This window comes from Echeneis naucrates, chromosome 12 (genome assembly GCF_900963305.1).
Source record: "Echeneis naucrates chromosome 12, fEcheNa1.1, whole genome shotgun sequence".
NCBI classification, from domain to species: domain Eukaryota; kingdom Metazoa; phylum Chordata; class Actinopteri; order Carangiformes; family Echeneidae; genus Echeneis; species Echeneis naucrates.
Window position 1 is genome coordinate 17,923,668 of NC_042522.1, and position 20,150 is coordinate 17,943,817.

Below are 20,150 nucleotides of genomic sequence, written 5' to 3' on the forward strand. Positions count from 1 at the left end.
AAGACTTTAGCAACAGGTCGACAGCAGGAAGTGGATTTAGAGCAGGCGTACATCTTTTCAAGCAACTGCAAAAACATCATGCATCAAGACTTCAACCAGATAAACCATAAGAGCAAAAATCATCACAAAAAAAGAAAAAAAGAAAAAAAGAAAAACACATTCCAACATAAATTTCCCAAAAAGAAACTCAAGAGCAAACCAGGCAGAGTTAGATAAACACAAGTCTTTGCAATAAAATAACGACAAATCAACATAAAACATACAGAAATGTGCAAATATGAAACTAATGCACAGAACACACAGTAAAATAACTCAAGATATACAAATCAAAGTCCAAACCTCAGGCATAAAACACTTGATCGTGTTACCATTGAATACTTTGCCTGACGGAGGTGCAGCCGTCGGCCTTTCTGTGATTCCAGTGAAGACATCAGAGAAACAGGAGCTGCCGTCCTCTCCGCCGCCCGGCGCTTTGCCGTAGGCGTCAGCGGAGTCCTCAGAGAGGAAGCGACTGGACCTCCCCGAGCTGGACTGAGGCCTCTGGAGCTCCTTCACAGACGACCCTGAGCCCTGACGCCGAGGTGGAGCGAAATTATCACTGAAAGCGACCCACTGGCTCTGGGACCAGGACACGGTGGAGAAGGCGTCGACGCTCTTTGGAGGGCTGGCAGCAAGCGGGCTTTTGATGGGGTCGACCGGGTCGGTCGGCAGGGTGATGGGGGCGCTCTGGGCCCGCGCTGGCACGGGTTTGAGTGCTTGCAGAGCGCTTTGTGGCGAGTCCCAGGGGGAGGATGTGGACGAAGAGAAAGACGAGACATCTTTGGCTTGCTGGCTTTCCGCCAAGGGAGGAGTGCGCTCCCGTTTCGGCGCCGTCTCAGCTGAAGGAGGTGATGTGATTGACAGAGGCAATGAACATGTGACCCCGGGGACATTCAGTCACATTTCTAATGTTCCACTCAAATCAGTTAGCAGCGTCACCCAAGATTTTAATCGGACAATTAAAAATGAACAAGTGAGTACAAAATAATAATAATAACAAAAAGAAAATATAAACTAAAATGCTAAATTATATGAGTTAGAATTATTTAGTTTATTTTTAAAATTTGGAGCACAACAGCTTCAGTGGTTTAACTGAATGAATTAGAATCAGCTGTGGAACAACATTTCTGAATAAATGTGTACCGCTGCTGCTGTGGCTCCACAAAGATGACCCAAAGATGATTGGAACAGGACCGTCCAAAAACCACATTTATTTTTAAAATAAAGAAAATAAAATGCAAAGCGGATTATTCCCACTGAAGGGAATAATCCTGATATGAATTTGCCCCTTTCTGTGGACAAACAGCCAGATGAACCAACAGGCTGCTGGTTTTACACCAACAGAGCAGCAGTTGTAGTTTTTTTTTTCCTCCCCTTATAAAAGGTGCAGACAGGCTGTCAACCAAATATGAAACACCAGCGTCCGTCTAACTGTATCAAGTTATAGCGGTGTCTTGTTTTGGCTTTTTTGCCTTTGCTCTGTGTAGCAATAGATTCAGTCTCTGCAGGTTTTGCAGAAATACCACATATTGTGCAACCAGATCATATCCTCTTAAAACCAACAAACAAACCCTGATTTTAGACATGCAGAAGGACATATGGGACATAAGTTTAGTATGTTCACATGCACGTAAAGCAAATAACTCTTTAAGGTTTACAAAAAGAGGCCCAATATAAAGAATACCATGCTAAGCAGAAACTGATGAATGTTCCTCAAGCCAGATTTCACTGAAAAAGTGCGCACACATTTTACCTGATGCCTCTGGCAGAAAGACGTCTGAGTCATTCATCAGAAAAGGTGGAGATGGAGGGAATGAAAGGAAAACAGACGCAAGGTCTAACAAGAGAAGTTCAAATAAAGACATCAAACCCAGAGAACATCAAGCGAGTTTACACTCAGACATTGGCATAATAAAAAGAAAAAGAAAAGTAATAAAATATATGTGTGAAAAGAAGAATGTCAAAAGCCAGTCAACATGAAATAAATTAATAAATACAAAATGTGACAGTAAAAACAAAACAAAAACAACAACAAACAAACAAACTCCATTATTTTCAATTTCTCACTCAGTGAGAGTTTAATCTTTCTAATACCTCCCACACTGGACCTGTTTCATGCATACATGGAGCTGGTAACACTACCAAACTGTACACAGAGAGATTTAACAGGCTGGACGCAGGGACTTAATACCAATCACAGCATCTTAATCAGGGCACTTTTCGATGTTCTTTTGACTTTTAAGTCGCGACCTTTGACAGTAACAAGATACTGTTTGACAACATTCGTGCCAGTGGGCTTTATAGCCGACCCTCTGACCTCAACTAGGTGCCAATTAACTGTGGATTATGCTTAGCCTAGGCAATGGGTCACTGCTAATGTCACTCTGTTTAAACACTGGTGTCATGCACGTAAATCCATGAGAATCAAACTCTTTTGTGCAGCAAAAACCTCAAAAGCTTCAGTTTAAAGAAAACCTACATAGCACAAACCAGAAAAAAAACAACTAACAAACAAACAAACAAACAAACAATCCACCCTCTGAACTGGGATAAAGAAAGGCTGCCATTTTAATTCCCTTAAGTCCCACATTCAGTTGACTTCTGTTGAGTTATTGTGCACAGAGAGACGGAGAGATCAAGGAAACAAAGAGGCTGAAAATGACCGGATCACAGGCTCAAACTGGTCAACATGAGCATGGCTGCTCTGTAAAGTTATAATCCCCCAGATTTAAAATCAAATCCACTTCCAGTTGTGTGCATTTTTTTTCCTGCTGGTGAATTTATACTCTATAAAATCCTCTGAATGGGGCGGTTGTTTTTAATTGGTTACATTGAAGCCCACCAGATTTCCAACCAAAGCAAAGTATTCACAGAAATCCATGGAGGCGTCAAATTCAATGCAATTCCTGCGTTTTCTCTTTATGCCGTTTCCATTGACTCAACACTTCCTGCTGCGTCACATCAAAAATGTCCAACAGCTAAATGTTTGTGCAGTGTAGTTTAGTAATTGTTCACGTCACGGCATATTTCTATCTTTTTTTTTTTTTTTCTTCACAGGACAGCAACTGCAGCAAAGACAGATAATCGTCTATCGGTGTGGCATGAGAGCAGATTGAGCTGAAATTAGCTTTGACTGGACGGAAATCTTGCAACTTAAAAAAGTGAAATGCTCATTTTCGTGAAGAAAAACAGAAGGTAAAAATCTGACAGATTCCAGATTCAACGTAGGAACGTTACCTGTAGATGAGGACACAGAGGAGGAGGAGCCTGCAGGGAGATTTGGGCTGAATGGGTCCAGAGACAGGAGGTCGTTGTTAGTCAGTCTGATGAAGGAGAGGGGGAGTCGAGCCAATCTTTTTTACATTTATCAAGCAAATAGCTGCTAACAGACCATTTAAAGTGCACAGATGCAGTAAACTCGAGAAAAAAAAGCAGTTCTTGTGAAAACAGACACGAAAGTTTTGATGTTTTTAACTCAGATACTCACTCATACGACGTTGGCACTCTGGGTTTTGCCAGTTCATCACCTGCAGCAGGAGAAAAACAAACACAAACTGAGGCCCATGGACCCGCAGAGGGTGATGACAGCAAAAACACGTTCACAGCAGCAAGGAAAAAATTAAATAAAAGCCCAACACGAGAGGCTTTAAAGACATTTGCCAAAAGTACATCACACCTTACACCAGAAATACAAACTGAGGTTTTAACCAAAGAAGTGAGAACCGCCATCCACCGCGGCCCATCACAGAAATGTCTTTGCAGTAAGATTTAGACTTAGACACAACATATTCCACATTTCTGCCTCAACCTTACTGCAAAAAAGGGGACAACTCAACCGGCTAGCGTGTTTTTTAACGTGTTGGTCACGGATGAAGGTGTAATTTTCAACTAAATAACCAAAAACCCGTTGTGGTTTTGTGCGCCCCCGTCCAAAGTGTTAGGAACAAAAGCAGAAATTCACACAAGCACGAGAGGTAAGAGGCTGCAACCGGGAAGACCCGAGTGTCATCAGTGGTGTTAGCTGGTGTCAGCTGGCTGGACAGAGATAAGTGGTGTGGCAGGTAGGAGATGACAGGAGTGTGTGTGTGTGTGGGGGGGGGGTGTTGAAGGGTAACATACTCACCAGGACCTTTAGGCTTAGAGCTTAATGTGGATACTCCTGTGATCCCTGAGCGTATGTAAAGTATACATCTATCAATGTGTGTGAATTAATCTCAACTCTCTTTGAAAGAGGAAAAATACATTTCTTAGCAGCACACACACACACACAAAAAAAAAAAAATTATAATAATAAAGGCTCTTTAGACCTCCCAGATGTCAACACAAGCTGAACCGCGCCAGTTTGCAGAAAAGGAAAGATAATTTCTGACATGTCAAAATACCAACAGCTAATTAAGCAATTAATCGTATTTGTACCACAGGAGGGAAATATCCTTTAAGCTCGCAATGACAGAAAATAACTTATTTGCCCCCCTCCCTCCTGGGATGTGTTGATTTTGGCTGTGTTTCTGGATTTTCCTTTTTAAAGTCAACCTCTTTACAAACATCCTGGGCCAAGAAAAATGTAGCTGAGAAGTTGTACAGTGGACGAACCCCCCCCCCCCCCCCCCCCCCCCCCCCCACCCACCCACTTCTCAGTCATTGAGCAAAACACAGATACAACAAAGAGGTCAGATAGAGAAAATACTCACTGGACTGGTTCCTCCGCATCTGCCCCTGAAAACAAAAACAGACATTAATTAACCAAAGACGAATGCCGCCCACCACAAATGTTCAACTGTGGAAGAAATGATTGTTCCCAAAAAGGAAAAATAAAACTGACCACCACACTTTTTACAGAGTGAAGCATTGTAAGGTTCCTTACAAGGTTCCTTGCAATTTTTGGAAGCATTATCCCTTTAAATTGTCTAACAAGTTAAAACTTTAATCCTTTAAAAGTGTTTATTTAACAATATTTAATATTTAAAATGAGAAAATAAAAATGAGACATGATGAGAAAAGAAAAAAGGGTTGAAAATTATATTATTAATTATTCCCAGCGGCGGAGGGAATTTTCCACTTCAGAGTTTAAGGCAGTAAATCACAGGACTATTCTCCACTTACACATACCAGACGTTAAATGTAGGGTGAAAAACTCAGCAGCGCAAAACCGTGCATCGAAGCCCGATCAACGATCATTCAGGGACAACAGAGCACGTGCCCCCAACACTTCAACAACTTTAATCAGAGAAGCTTTTTTTTTTTTTGGGGGGGGCATAAATCTGTCATGTCACAGTGCATAACAGAGATATGCAAGAAACGCTCCTGAGGGCCAAGAAACCGATGGAAACTGAGAGCATCAATTTCAATAAAGGACTTATTCCTACAGGAAGGATAGTTGGGGGGGGCTGTCGAGGGAGGAAGGGAGAAAGAGAAACAAAATGAGTTTAAGGAACCTAGCAAAAGCATTTAACCACCGTGGAGCTGTGAGGCCAGGGTTTAGTCCCACAGGCGCTAAGCGGCAAATGGGTTCAATTACGGCTCTTGCTGGCCACACACACACGACTTCCATTGCTATTTCAATAAAGAGAACACCGTGGAGGGTGGAACCAAACAGGAGAAGAAATGAAAAAGACAGAAAAATGAGCACAGAGGAAAAAAAAAATCTTTCAGTAATTCACACCAGATGATGCAACCTTCGTCATCACCTTGGATGTACGCTTTAACTCGAACCCAGGACTTTTCTCTGGACATGAAGCAGAATAAGGGTCCAACACCCAACCCCAAAAAACAAAAACCAACAACAGCAACCTAAACAGAGAAAGAGGATGGTAAACATCATGTAAAGGCTGTTCAGGTATTTCAATGAACAGCAGTGCTCATCGTGGGTTTGCATCTCAACTGCAGCAGATCTTTCCTCCTGAATCCTGTCACATTATATAGAAAAAAAAAAAAAAAAACAAAAACACCCATCCTCCATAAACATCTAACTAATCTTTACCATTAATTCCTCGGGTGGAAAAAAGAGAAACATTTGTAAAAAACTAGGCAACTAACCCCATAAAGTATTCATAAATAACCACAACTGAGTCGTGTCTAGAACAAGTGGGCTCCAATAAAACACAAAAGAGTGAAAGCAAACAAAGAAACGGGGAGGAAAAAAAAAAAAAAAAAAGAGTGAGGTACAACATAAACAGTGAGGAGGACTCATGGTGAAATCACAGGAAAGGAGAGGGGGGAGGCGAGGGAGAGAGAGAGAGAGCCGGAGCTCGGGAAGAAGATGCCGTGACATTTGTTTAATGTGCAGCCGGGGAGTGTGGCGGGTGAAACCCACCAGACCCCATTCGCAACAGTGAGCGTGCCCTCTCAGCCGCTTCACAACACCATTAACAACAACAACAGCTCAGTGCGCGCACACACAGTGCAACACAAGTCTGTTTGCACACAAGCAGTAGTGGTTTTAAATTTTAATGGCAGCGGCTATTTTCATAGAGCAGCACGGAGTGATTCAGAGATTGAGTGATGGTGAGGGACAAGGAGCTGAATGAAGAGCTCGTGGAAGAGCACGGAGGTCACGGATCAGACTGCTGCTTCCCTGCAAGAAGTGCCTGCTGTGTGCTTTACAAGGCCGGGCCAACAACACTAGATAACTAACTCAAAAATTATTATTTCTGGGTTCTTCTTTTTTTTTTTTTTTGGTTCCTTAAAAAAAAAAAAAAAAAAAAAAAAAGCAACCCAGAGGTTGTTCGATGTGAGACTGAATTCCGAGTAAAAACGCAACATGAAAAGTGTGCAAACGGGAACATTAGTGAATCAGAAGCCAGTCTGGCATACAAAATAAATTTCACATAACACGTATGACTCTCCAATGCAAATAAAATAAGCTTCAAGAAAGAGTGACTAATGGCAAACATCTACAGGAGGGAGAGCACAGTTGGGTAAATGGCGTTCCCATCGACTCTCACTGGAGTTAGATATTCTTCTGTTGCCCTCTAGTGTAGACTTGTGGTGCAGCACAGCAGCGAGGCAACAGGTTTGTTAGCGTTTGTTATGTTGTGAGAGTGTTGCAGAGCCAGTACCGAGGTCGACGGCGACAGGATGATGTTTCCGATGGAGGCTTTGAGCTCGTCGATGGTGGCTCGGTTCTGGTGCGTGCCGTTGTTCGGCTGAACGGGCTTGATCTCTACGTGGAACTTCCTGGGTTCATCCTCATCGTCTGAGTCGCTGGACGAATAGAAGGAATTCTCTTTGGCATGTGAACAAAAAGAGAAGTCAAGGAGGTAACGAAAACAGAGCAGGAGGAGGAGGAGGAGGAGAGACGGAGGGAGAGATCATCTACAAGTGCTGTTTTGTTTAGTCTTGGCCTCAGTCTGCAGACAGGTGGGAACAGAAAAACAAATGGCAATAAAATCCTTGATGTCTCACAAGCTGGACTGAGAGTGAGAAAAAGGATATCGTTTTCATTCACTTCTGGTCTGATACAGAAGCCCTCGGCATCGACCTGGGGAACATTCTGGGAAAAAAAAAAAAACCAAACAAACACAAGCAGAGAAAAAGTTCAATAAATTAGTGTGTTTCCTTTTGGACCAGATGTTTAAGCAGCTAAAAGCAAAAGTTGTATCAATCTACAACCTGATTTGTTCCAATATTTTTTCCCCACATCAAACACTGAACAAGATTTAATTCCATCATCTCATACTTGTTAGCTTGAATTTGTTAAAATATTTCAACAATTTGAATATTAACTCTCTACCATGCTAAATTTGCTCAAGTCAAACCTTAGAACTTAGTAAACAATTTAAATTATTTAGTTTATGTAAACAAAATATGGCTCAATATATTCAGTTTTACGAAAAAGGGACACAATTTCTCTCATCTGTTTACACAGCATCTAAACAAACATGTCATCATGTGCAACAGGAGGTTAGAAGCTGAATTTTCACATTAAACATTAATATATGTTGAAACATAATAGAGGACGGGGAAAATGTCTTCGTGTGTGCCATTGTGTTAGTTTCCTTACAGCATTCTGGATGTCTATGGCTCCATAGTATCCGGGGGGAGCGCCATTGGCAGTGTTCTACAAACAGAGAGAGGAGAACGAGCAAATGAACAAATCTACTAAACAAACAGAGAGAGGGAGAGGAAAAGGACGGAGGCTGTGTGAAATCAGAATAACATGCAGAGGTGAATTCTGAATCAATCAATCCATTGATTATACTCACAGCAGCTTCAACTTCTGTGGACTCCCTGCAGAAACCAAGTGGACACATAAAGATGAAAAATTGAGAGGGGGGGAAGAAGAGTAAGACAGAAACTGTGATGGCAGAATAATTGAGAGGGTCTTTAACTCACGTGGAGTCTGTGTCTTTGTCTTTCCTCCGACCTGGGATCCCGAACGGCTTTCGCTTCCTGGGTTTAGCACCTAAACACAAAAACAAAGAAGAACATTTTTAATTCATGATTTATAAATATATTAAAGTTACTCATAGTGTGTTGGTGCAATTGGATTAGGCTTTTAAGGCTTTACTTTGGTAAGATGCCAATTCATTTTGTGTATTTTTTCATTTTTAACAGCACTCACCTTCTATAGCAATGGCTGTGTTACACTCCTCAAACTCAATAGGTCCTAATGAGACAAAAGAAAAAAATCATCTAGGTTCATTTGGCACGGAAAGGGTCAACGACCTCCTATCGTGAATGCTGTGAATCTACATCACGCAATAATCACACACACACACAGCACAAGCACACACTTTGGCAGACACACAACGTGCAGTCTGGCGTGCCATATATGTGTATGAGCGGAGGCTGGGCCATCCCGAGTGGGCAGACAGGGTCAATGGCAGAGTCAACTGTGTGTCTGGTGGCACTTGTAGAGATGTGACACTCCCTTCCTGGAGACACAAAGTGTTTTCCAACAGGAAGTCGCACACACCTGAAACTACAACTCCATGTGGGACATGTGTGATCATCATGATGACAAAGTGAATTCTAAAAATTGGTCTAACAAAAAAAAAAAAAAAAGCAACTCACTCTCACTTCATATTTTTTTTTTTAAACCTGTCCACAAGGGTACACGCACAGTCACTAACCCTATTACAATAAGACAAACAAGTCCATGATTACATGTGGTGAAGTGTTTAAAGCCACATGGACAAATCTGCTCTCAGGCTTAAGCAATGCCCTTTTCTCCCTCTCTCTGACACGCAAAGGAGAAAAAAAAAACTAAACAAACACACAAACATTCAAAGCTGAAGGAACCTTGATGATCAAATTTATTCCAGCCAGTGGCTGCGATAGAAAACCCAAAACAAAACAAAACAAACAACAACAAAAAACAAAAAAAATACCTCACTCAATATGTCGAAGTAAAGAACAACAAAGTTCACACTTAATTTACTGCTCATCAATTATACACATTTGCCTCCGAGGCCCTGCACCAGGATTGTCACGCTTCATGTGTGCCCCCGGAAACATTTATGGAGGATTTTCAAAAAGGGGTTGATGCTTTAACGCACACACAGAGACGGAGGAGTTGTAAGAAAACTGGTGGGAAGACATAAGATGTGTGTGTGTGTCAATCAAAGTCGGTATGCATGTGTGTGTGTTATCTATGTCACCTGAGCTCTTTGTTGAAAGACACATCTGGCTCCAAAGTAAACAAACCAGCCTTGGAAATTATTTTTCTCAATGTGTACAGTTTGACCTGGAAGACATGTAGTCCGCGTGCCATCAAACCAGAGACAGACAGATCTGCTGTACAGAGCTGGAGAGCTTAATGGCTCACAGGATGAGCGGAGAGAGTGACGGGGCAGGACCCTCTGGCAATATTTCCGATACACTAACATGCTTTGACCTGAAAACAACAAAGCTAATGATATTTTAACTGAAAATGTATACAGTAAAGGCTGTCCAATGGAGTCTCCCCAGAGGACGCCGGTCACGAGCAGAATTGACGCATTGTTTGGCATGTGCAATGCTGGGTGAAGCGCAGGGAAGCGGCGAGTCACGAGAGGCATGCATCACGCCAAGTGAAGTGGATAAAGTACACCAATGACCGATCTACTCTACTGTGCAATATCAGGCCTCTTCACCGCCAGCGAGCACACAAGGCAGGAGCACGAACCGCTGCGTTTCTGTGCCTGCGCGGGAGAGTTTCATGCCAATCAAAACGAAATTGGCATGCTCCTTCAGGAAGCCGTTCTCGTGGGAGGATCTGACAGATAAAGACACATGTGCGGCCATCTCGTCGTTCCCGTTTGGTCACCGTCCCGACGTGAAACAGGTAAGAATGTCAATCAGCTCACCTTTCATTGAATCCATCAGCACGTACATGTGGTCGAGCTTAAGTAATGAGGAAAAGGACCCAGAAAAAGAGGGAAAATTACTGGAAAATTACACATTGCATTCTTTGCTGGAGCCCTGGGATGTTTAACAAACGCTGTGGATCTACGTAAGGCCAAAGCAGAGCAGGAACTCTTTGCTTCCAGCATCCCGCGATTGCATCTGACAATATTTATGCACACCAACTGCAAAAAAAAGTCCAAACACCAGACACATGAATATTACCTAAATCTGGGCAGACATTAGGAACTGTTTAAACATCTCCCAAACAGACAGACGACTTTGTTTACACAGAAGAAGATGTTTCTTTTCTTTCTGTTCTCTGTGAGGGGAAGCATGCAGTCACGCATGAGCGGAGAATTATTATTATTTTTTTTTTTAAATTGCATATGCTTCACATGGCACTGGGAGTGGGAGAGGGGCAGGGGGCGGGTAGGTTGGTGGGTGGAGGGGGGGTTTGCGTGTCTGGCCCACCGCCAGTTGACAGCTCAGCTGGATATCGTTGGACAATCTGAACCCCCCCCCCCCCTCCTTGCCCCCCCCCCCCACCTTCCTTCCTCCGCTTCGCAGTGTGTCACTTTGGGATTGTTTCCGCAATAGAAAGTTTATTCAACCTCTCTCTCCCTCTAAAGGCACCGGCCCAGCCATCCGTTCAGCTATTTAATCAGGGGACAGACAGGTTATTTTTCTGACAGGGCCTGGGCTGCTGTGCGATCCCTAATGAACAGCTTGATACAAGAGGAATTTTTTGACCGTTTTTTTAGCCTCAATTAATTCTGCTGTCCAAACAAATGAGGGCCACCACTCCTCGGGCGCAGTGTCTGGACACAGGGGTCACCATTTGTGTACACACAAACACAGCAGAGGTGAAGCCTTTGTGCCTGAGCACTGACATAATGGCAGTACGAGCGCAGCGGCTCGCATGCAGGTTCACATGCAGGTTCCGCCGTTTAATTAACAGCTCGCAAGCTGAAACTAGCAGGAGTAACTAACCAACTAACCCTCGGAGAATGAGCTGTGTGTGTGAGGGGAGTTGGCCAAAAGGAGTCTGTGGCGTATATGCCCTTGATTATTGTGGCATGGCAAAGTTTACACAAGAATCACTGTTGAGCTCTGACCTCCTCAAAAGGCCAGTTCTGCCTGCTTAGCCTGTGAGCACAGCAAAGCCCCGTGTGTCACATGCTTACTGGAATGCCAAGCCTGCCTACCTTTACAGCAGATTACTATGATTGACTCTGATGGCCCTCTCCTACTTCTAATTGCCCCTCTCCATACACCCCTCCCATCCCCACGAGGCAGGAGCAGGCAGAGGACTTGTTCCCCTGACCACCAATTTTATTGACACACAAACACAACAGGCACTGTTTATTACAATGGAACATACCGAGACCCACTGTGTGTGTGTGTGTGTGTGTGTGTGTGTGTGTGTGTGTGTGTGTGTGTGTGTGTGTGTGTTACCTGGTCTCTCCTTGCCCGTTCCTTTGCTCTCAGCCAGTTTCTGTATTAAACTCTCCACTGAAGTGTTTTCGATGTTCCTCACAAATTCATTGTGGAGCTATGAAAACAAAAAGGAGCAAGTCACATTTACTGAGAGTTAAACACAAGAAAACAAACCATTTAGTGTCGGGGTTAGGAACTGACCGGGCCTGGTTATCGTTACCGGTTTTATCTAATTTATTTTAACCCAAGGAAAATCGCTTTTTAAATTATAGCTTGCTCTCTTAACACACCAGAACATGTTTGAGTAAATAAATCAGCCAATCTGCAGCACTATGTGCTCTTAGGTTATTTTTCCGGGGCGGTTTTTCCTTTTATCACGGCGTCGGGAGATGGGAAAGTTGAGGGTGACAGGGTGAGGATGATATGCAGTTTGCTGTTTTCAATTGATGCTCTTTTTGTGTACTCAACATCATTGAAAATAATATGACTTCAGTGTTTCAGAGAGGATTAGCTATTACGGAAAACTTCTCATTGTAACTGATGAAACTAAACATGTTGTGTTCATCCCTTATGGAGGGAAATATAGTTTGATAAGTCAGTACCTGATAAATACATATTTCTAAAAATTAAGAAAAACATGTGACTCAGTAATTATTTACTGCAGCTTCCCCTTTAGTTGGTATTTATAACATTTATTTTTTATTTAGCCTGTGGAGACTCACTGCAGTTTAGCATCACTCTATTCTGTCTGGTTGAATCATCGTTGTTGGCACTGTGTTCTGCCCTTTGGGCTTTATAAGAGGATGGGTAGTGTTTGTTTGCTTGTTTGTTTTGGATGTGCATGTGTGCTTGTGTGTTCAGTGAGGGGGAAGTGAAAGCGATGTATAGGCTTGGAGATGTGGTTGACTGTGCTGCCTCACCAAACCATTTAGATGTGCGTGATACTCCGAGCGCTGAGTGACTCCACAATCAAACGCACACACATGTGTCTGCAGCCCCCGACCCCCCCACCCCAATCCCCAGGCCCCTGTAGCGAGGTGGAGTGCATTAGCCTTCAGTGGCCTGGCAGGAGAGGATGTGGGTTGGGTGGAGGGGGGCAGCAAAGAGGTTTTGGTGGTGAGGAAGAAGGCTCACTGCAGCACACGCAATCTGTCAGGTGCTGCTGCCATGATGGGGGGGGGGGACTAATGTCATCAACCTGCGTGCTCTGCTTACTGCTCTCTCTCACACAGACCTCATACTGTGGGGGCTTTTTTTCACCCACATGCTGTAAACATGCATCTGCCTTCAAGGGATCCTCAGTCACACACAAATGCTTACTTAAAACAACAAACACAGCACGCACACTGACAAACACACCTGCCCTGATGCGAGTCTGAGGCTCTCAGCAGAGGGAACAGCTTTCTGCACTTCTATCAGCTCAAACAGCAACCTATTCTGACTATGTAGGGAATTTTTCTGTCTTTGTGCTCTCGTTCTGACGCTCTCATCCTTCACGGTCACTGAGCTGATGATGGCTGAGCTTTGCCTGAAAACTTCTACAAGCTTCACATTGATACTCCTCGATCTAAATGGCTCTTGTAGTTAAATGGGCCCTTTGCTTTGCGTTGGTTTCCATCACTGAACGTCGTTGCAATCACTTGTCTCTGGAAGTTAACTGCCCCTGGACTGACGGCAGCTCCGTCATTGGACTCAACACAAACTTGTTGTTGCTGGTGTTTTCCTTAATTTCACTTACACAACTGTCAAAGTCACAGCTGCCCCTCGTTGACAGGGCTGTGAATCGGATACCCATGAACTCACCGGCTGTTTCTTTTTACCTGCCAGGTGGGAACATTACTAAAGGGTTTATGATGTCTCACTCCAGATGTGCAAGTCTGTTTGCTGGAGCTCCAAATATCCAGTGGAAGTCACTAATGCCATAAAGAGGACAAACGTCTCATTGATGAGTTTTTGTACTTGGGTACAAATGACAGCTGACAACAAGACAGAGGAGAACGCATAAATGTATAAATGTGTTCTCCTCTGTCTTGTTGTCAGCTGTCATTTTATTGCGCTTTGCGGGAACCCTCCTCCACAACACCATCAGCATCTTGGTCAAACTCATCATCACAGCCATTCTTATCCTTAATTATTACTTTTAATCTGATAATTATCACATTTCACTGCACGTGCTGAAAATAAGTACGAGAGAGGAATGTTACTGAGGAACTACAGAAGAATAAAGAGAAAAGTTAACATTAAAATTGAATGCAAAACATAAGTCGCTATGAAGGCTTCATTTGCTGTGTGTGATAATGAGTGTCTCTCTAACTGAGACGCCTCCCCCAGTATCATCATATGCATAAATATTTAAATATAAAAATATGGCCATGTATGGTGTTGTCTCGTTGCTTTTCAGCGTGAAGGTTCAGGTAGAATCACACCTTCACAGACTAAATCTGATCTGCCAATCGTCTCCCAAGCGGTGCTGTAATTTGGCTCTGCAACAGGCAGCAGCACTGCCCATCCCCTGCTCCTGTCACACTCAACAACCTGCGGTGGCTTGTCCCTCCACATTCTTTCCAGCTTGCAGCTGGAGCTCGCAGGCTGCACCGAGACGCCTTCGTGGTGGAGCTGTGTTGCCCTCTACGGACGATGAGAGAACTACAGCGACAGAGCAGCCACAGTTTAATGGGGGACGAGCAGCAGACTGGTAGTTAGTCTTGACTTATTCTGTGTGGCACTGTTAAGTATGATTGTTGGATAAATAAATGGAGTGAAACTTCTGCCTCAAACTGATTAATACACTTGTGGATGATGTTTGAAAGCCTTCACAATTGGAGTGTATCAGGCTCACTGCCATTCTCGAAAACCTAAACACACAGGCCTGTGCAGCACTTCTAAGTTTCAGACAGTCTTTGGCAAACGTTTGGACTTATGGAGGTGTTTTAGATGGGCTGAGAGGGAGTTTTGATCAGTTTTTAATTGCTTGGCATAAAAGGCTGAATGGACCATTTCCTGCTTCTCAGTTAAATGATTAGTGAGATCAAAGATGACACTAATTGTTATGACACACAGTGAACCCAATGAGCACAGCGTCAGGTCAAGTAGACATCTACTCCACCCACAGGAATGTTAGAGAGTAAGTATGTGCGCAAGTGTCTGTGTGTGTACACTCACCTCTCCTATTTGGACGTGTGTTTCATCGACAGACTGCGAATACGACCGAATGATCTCCTTCATGTGGAGAATGTGGTTTTCCTCGATGTCTTGGAATTTCTGTGAGAGACCGGAGACGGGTCAATTATGACAAATCACCCACCCAATAACGTGAAGTCAAATGAACTGCACGCCAAACACAAATGTATCATGGCATCAGTTTCATTAAGGAGGGAAAAAAAGAAAACAAACAAACAAACAACAACAACAAAACAACCCTGCTGCTTCCTGTGTGTCTGTTTGGGTGGTCTTATTATTCTGCTCGTGAGATTTCACATTTCTGGCTTCAAGCAGCAGTACATCACCCCCAAGTGTGGAAGGAGAGGAGCCTTTTCAACCACAAGCACACACAGATATCTACACTGCAGAGACGTGCACACAAACGAAACTGTACTTCTGTCATTCACCACAATAAGGTCACAGGCACACCCACCCACAGAATCAGACACTCAAACACAAAGAGTACACATATGTAGCCTCGGTGATGTCAGAGAGCGCATGTGTTCGGTGTTTTTAACGCATGTCCACATGTTTGAGATGAGCCATAAGACTGATCCTGGGGAAGTGAAGCTGCAGCGCTGCTTTCTCTTGAGAGAAGGGGGGGGGGGCCTAACTGGAAACATTTCTGGTGGCGGTGCTGCTGTGGTGCGGGAGGATATGGAGGCCAAATTCTGCTGATCTGATTTTAATTTGGAGTTTATCTAATCAGTCCTTCAGATGGATCCAATCAAAGGTTTCCACAATGATTCCGTTGCAGAGGAAAAAACACAATCTGGAGATGATACAGGGCATGAAACATAGAACACACACACACAGACAATACACAATGAAAGCACTGCATGCCATAGAGACTGTCAACAGGCAGAGTTTGTGAGCGCACACGAGGGCACGGAGTTATCACGTTACCTGTGCAGTTTCTGCCATCCTCTGTTCAAACTCTGACTTCGCTGCAGCATATTTCTCCACGTACGACTTGTAGGTCTCTGTGGCTTTTTTGGCTTTCACTCCAGCCTGCAAAGTACAAACAGACAGATAATTGACTGTTTGTATACTGTACACAATGGACCTCTGTTTCTCCAGATCAAGTCACACATCAGCAAAGGAAACCAAGCTCCTCTCAACGTTTGAAAGTGAGAGGGATTTTGGGGGTTAAGGTTTCTGTGAAGACTTGGGAAAGCTGAGGCACTTCATCATGCCTTAGCAGCATCCCATGATTATGTGGGGTGTGTGTGTGTATGTGTGAGTGTGACCTCCCACCTTGTCCACATCTCTCTGGGTGGCCCCCTCCTTGCGGAGGCGCTCTTGCTCCACAGTTTTGGCATTGTAGCTCTCCTTGGACTTCTGCAGAGCCTGCGATGTGGTCTGGATGTTCTGCACAGCCTCCAGGGTGGACGCCACCTCTTCTTTTGTCTAATGACATGCAGTTGTCATGCAAAGTTAGTCAGATAACAGCTGACGAAATAATTAGTGCGAGTATCATTCATTGCTCTGCAGTTTCAACTTAGCACATTTACACAGTCAACGCAACACCTTTGCAGAAAACAAACACACAGAGGTACTTTTGTGTGCCATTAAAACACAAGTTCTCTTTCATGGTTTCACTCTCCAGCATGTGACACTGAGCTGTTGCACGGTACAGCAGGAAGTGATTAAATCCGGTCAACAGCTATAAAAAAAATGGATCCAACTGCATTTCATGGCAACTTGACCAGTGAAAGGACATAAAACAGAAACATAATCAGAAAGACATAATCACTGTGGTCATGTAAATTTTACCTTGTTGTTCATCTTGACGCTGTCAACGCCTAATGTAAACATCCCTGAAATAATCAGGATCCAAGACGTGTGTTTATTTTTCCTTATTTGTTTTGTGTAACTACATTGTTAGACTGCAATTTTAGCCAGGAAACGCAAAGTCTAGAGGGAGAGAGAGTGCAGGGAGGTGACAGAAGCAAACTGTGACAGCTACTTCTCAAGCTGAAAGAACAAACATAACTCTGTTAAGTCTAAAACTTCTATTTTTACTGTCTGTTCTGCAGCTTCATGCATGAGATATGAGCAGATAGCGCGTGTCCACAGGGAGAAGGCGACATGGAGGAATGATGTTGGGGGGGCCAAAAAAAGACCCAAAACAAGGAATTCATTAAAATATTGTTATATTAACTTGTCTGGTCTCATCCATGTCAAGAAAATAGATGACAATTGCATCTATATTTAAGCAGTTACATTTTCTCAGTGGAGACAACCTTATGTTGCCTGTTTGGAAGCAGCACAGCAGATACAAGAAAAGCCAAAATGTGTCTCAGCTGCCAAGAAGCAAACAACTGGCACAAATTCTTGCTAAAAGTTAAACTTGTTTTTTTTTTTTTTTTTTTTTTAAAGCTGTTTTGTTGAGACGGTTCTTGTGGTTAACACTTCAGAAATCCAGCTTCTTTAAAAAAATAAATAAATAAATAAGAAAATCGTACTGGAACAAAAACACAGATATCATGTCAGAAACAGTGTCCAGAAGATGTCAAAGAATAATAAATAAAGTTATCTTCACGCTCCTTCTTTGTACCTTTTTGTGTGCTTTGGCCTGCTCTTCCACATACTTCTGAACCTCTTTTATGAGTTCATGCAGTTTCCTCACAAGCTCCATGTGACAGCTTGCCAGCTTCTCTGTGGAGCTCTTGAACACATCCCACGCTGGAGCAAACGTCCTGCAACAAAAGATGACGGACACCTGAGAGTTAAGGACGCGGCAGGACTGTCTCGACCGTCAAAAAAAAAAAAAAATGTTAAAAGGTGTTCACACTCACCCAAGCTGAGAAAAATTACCCGCTGACTTGGCAAGTTTGGTCATTGACCTGGCGTACACCTCTTCAATGGTGCTCCTGGGACAGAGTAAAAACAAGTGCAGATGCCACTCGTTAAATCAAACTTTGTCAATAATGCCAAAGTAAAAAAACTAAACGAAACGTACTGTATAGTCTGAGAACGTTTTTCTAGAGTCTTTTTAGCGAGGTTATGGTTCAAATATGCAACTGAACAACTGCAGATCTGAGCCAGAAACACCCACTTAGAGCAACATAAATGTTTGACCACATGTACAGCGTGTGGCCAAATAAGTGCGGTTTGGCTTGTTATGCGTTCATAAACCTCTCGCTGAAGAGGCTGACAGGGTATGAAAGCGAGCGTTTGAAACCCTGCTTCTCTCAATTTTCCTTTTTATTCCTTCAACCTGCAGCAAAGTGACAGAAACCCGAAAAAATAAAAACTGCAGCTGTGTTATACTGAAAAGCTGAATTATGCATGTTTCATTTTGCCAGCCTATTTCTGCAGCCACATCACAGCAACAAGGTCAGCCAGGGGGAAACGGGCCAAACACAATCCATCCCACAACTCACATACAACAACAACAACAACAACCACACAAATGATGGCACATGGCAGAGCTGCATTTTGGGATTGGTTTCCACTTCCGCCTCTTTGTGAATTCAGAGCAACAGCTGAATTTTTATACTTTATGTTGTAAATGCATTCAAAGAGCGTGGACATCACGTATCGAACAACATACAACAGACACAGAAGATATGAAATGATAAATTATCGAAATCTGTCCCATCATATAATTCCTAAACTCTCCCCTCTTACAAAGTTCAGCATGAATCAGTACTTTTAGATTAATCCTCCTAATAAACAGATATAACAAGGATGTTTAAACTGGGATTCATGACAAAGTTTCTTGTTGCAACATGCTTTACACGGATTAGTTATCTTCACTGCTGTTTCAATCACATGCATATATATCTGTCTTTGAATACTGTTTTCCTGTAAAAGGCTCTGAATGTAGGAGTCTGTGTTGTTGTCTTTTAGAAACATAACTGAGATCATCTTTAACGTCTACACACTGAGTCAATCAAAACTTTGACCGCAGACGGGGTAAATCTAATCCCAAATCCATGTTACACACCAAGCATGTTTTTGGTATAAACACTGTTCACATCATATCACTATTCTGCCACAATGAAATGGACAAGAAGAAAGAAATGGTGTGGCTGCTTATAAAAACTGAAACAAATCATGGATGGTGCTGAAACCAATCCAGGGAGATCTTGGAAAACAAAAGATATTCTGCAATAAATATTGGAAAAAAAGATTCTCACATGTGTTTGTGAAGTTAAACTGGCTGTGACACATCTATTGGTATAAAGAGGTGAAGTATGATTGTGATTTTCTTCTGGAAATGGTTTGGGGTCATAAACACTTAGAATGAAACTGCACCTGAGGACATGAAGATGTTTTTTGTAGCTGCAACGTCACTGTTAGAGATTTAACGGATGTGTTTCTGTTCTTATAGAGACTTATCCTTAAAATGCTTTTAGGGGACATTGACCTTTAAAGTATAAACTGTATCCTGAGAAACCATCTGCACAGTTTTCCCCAGCAGAGGGAGCCGTCGTGCAGCTTTTCAAATGTGAACAACCATGAAATGGGACTGTGGGTCAGATCCTCAGAGTGGGAAGGGTCATACCCCGATGCAATAAAAGCAACAAATTAATCTCTCCCTGAACTTCAGTCTCTTGGTCAGCGTTGTATTGATTCATGTGTAAAATATAAACCAACACAATCTTTCAGGCTGCGAGGAAAGTTAATGTTTAAGCAGAGTGAAAAAGTGAGTGATGATTTACAACAAAACGAATCGGAACAGTTTACATAGATCATCTGCACATTAGCCTCATTTCATAAAACTCACACTGTTCTTTAATGTAACCATCCACCGTTCTCAGGACTAATGACGTCCTGATCCAGGACATCAAGTCCTTCACAGCCCGCAGACTGAACAGCAGTGGCAGACCGTCTGGGGGGGCGGGGGGACTCAGAGAGGAAAGCTATCATTACGGCATTGTTGAGCTGCAGACACTGAAGGTGTGTAACTTCATTCCAGGTTACAGGATGTGCAGAGGTTTAAGCTCCTTTGGCAAGAAAGTCATGTTTGGACAACAAGCCCACTGAGCCATCCAGAGTCACCAACTTTATATGATTAACTCAATCAGAGGATACTACACGTTTTCATGTAGTAGCATGAAGTGAAATTCCAGTTGAATGCAAAGGGAACCACGAGACAGGAAGAACGAGGCACATTACCAAAAGATTAGTTG

At 43.0% G+C, this 20,150-nt stretch overlaps 2 protein-coding genes across 3 annotated transcripts in view; both read right to left on the bottom strand.

The window, feature by feature from the left end:
- LOC115051683 (FCH and mu domain containing endocytic adaptor 2) overlaps positions 1–20,150 on the bottom strand; it is a 35,198-nt gene that overhangs the window by 7,180 nt on the left and 7,868 nt on the right. Inside the window, exons 3-18 of one of the 2 annotated variants that reach the window (XM_029515241.1) lie at positions 17,808–17,882; positions 17,567–17,708; positions 16,264–16,416; positions 15,913–16,017; positions 14,968–15,066; positions 11,824–11,920; positions 8,603–8,647; positions 8,374–8,443; positions 8,244–8,268; positions 8,042–8,098; positions 7,474–7,531; positions 7,098–7,273; positions 4,731–4,755; positions 4,163–4,207; positions 3,527–3,566; positions 3,277–3,362 (exon numbers count right to left, since the gene is read on the bottom strand). In XM_029515241.1, coding sequence (XP_029371101.1) covers positions 3,277–3,362; positions 3,527–3,566; positions 4,163–4,207; positions 4,731–4,755; positions 7,098–7,273; positions 7,474–7,531; positions 8,042–8,098; positions 8,244–8,268; positions 8,374–8,443; positions 8,603–8,647; positions 11,824–11,920; positions 14,968–15,066; positions 15,913–16,017; positions 16,264–16,416; positions 17,567–17,708; positions 17,808–17,882 — 1,298 coding nt within the window. The remainder of the gene's footprint in view (positions 1–3,276; positions 3,363–3,526; positions 3,567–4,162; positions 4,208–4,730; positions 4,756–7,097; positions 7,274–7,473; positions 7,532–8,041; positions 8,099–8,243; positions 8,269–8,373; positions 8,444–8,602; positions 8,648–11,823; positions 11,921–14,967; positions 15,067–15,912; positions 16,018–16,263; positions 16,417–17,566; positions 17,709–17,807; positions 17,883–20,150) is intronic. The other variant, XM_029515242.1, reaches the window with a different exon arrangement.
- Positions 15–3,252, bottom strand: LOC115051684 (uncharacterized). The gene is made up of 2 exons (XM_029515243.1): positions 1,793–3,252; positions 15–878 (listed from the first exon to the last, which is right to left on the bottom strand). Exons 1-2 carry the CDS (start codon positions 1,902–1,904, stop codon positions 313–315), a joined length of 678 nt encoding a protein of 225 aa, XP_029371103.1. The 5' UTR covers positions 1,905–3,252; the 3' UTR covers positions 15–312.

Bases quoted from the DNA above. Each gene is read 5' to 3' on its own strand.
- LOC115051684 (XM_029515243.1), bottom strand. From the start codon at position 1,904: ATGTCTTTATTTGAACTTCTCTTGTTAGACCTTGCGTCTGTTTTCCTT. The intron at 879-1,792 runs GTAAAATGTGTG...CACCTCCTTCAG, and splicing joins CTTTCTGCCAGAGGCATCAG to CTGAGACGGCGCCGAAACGG.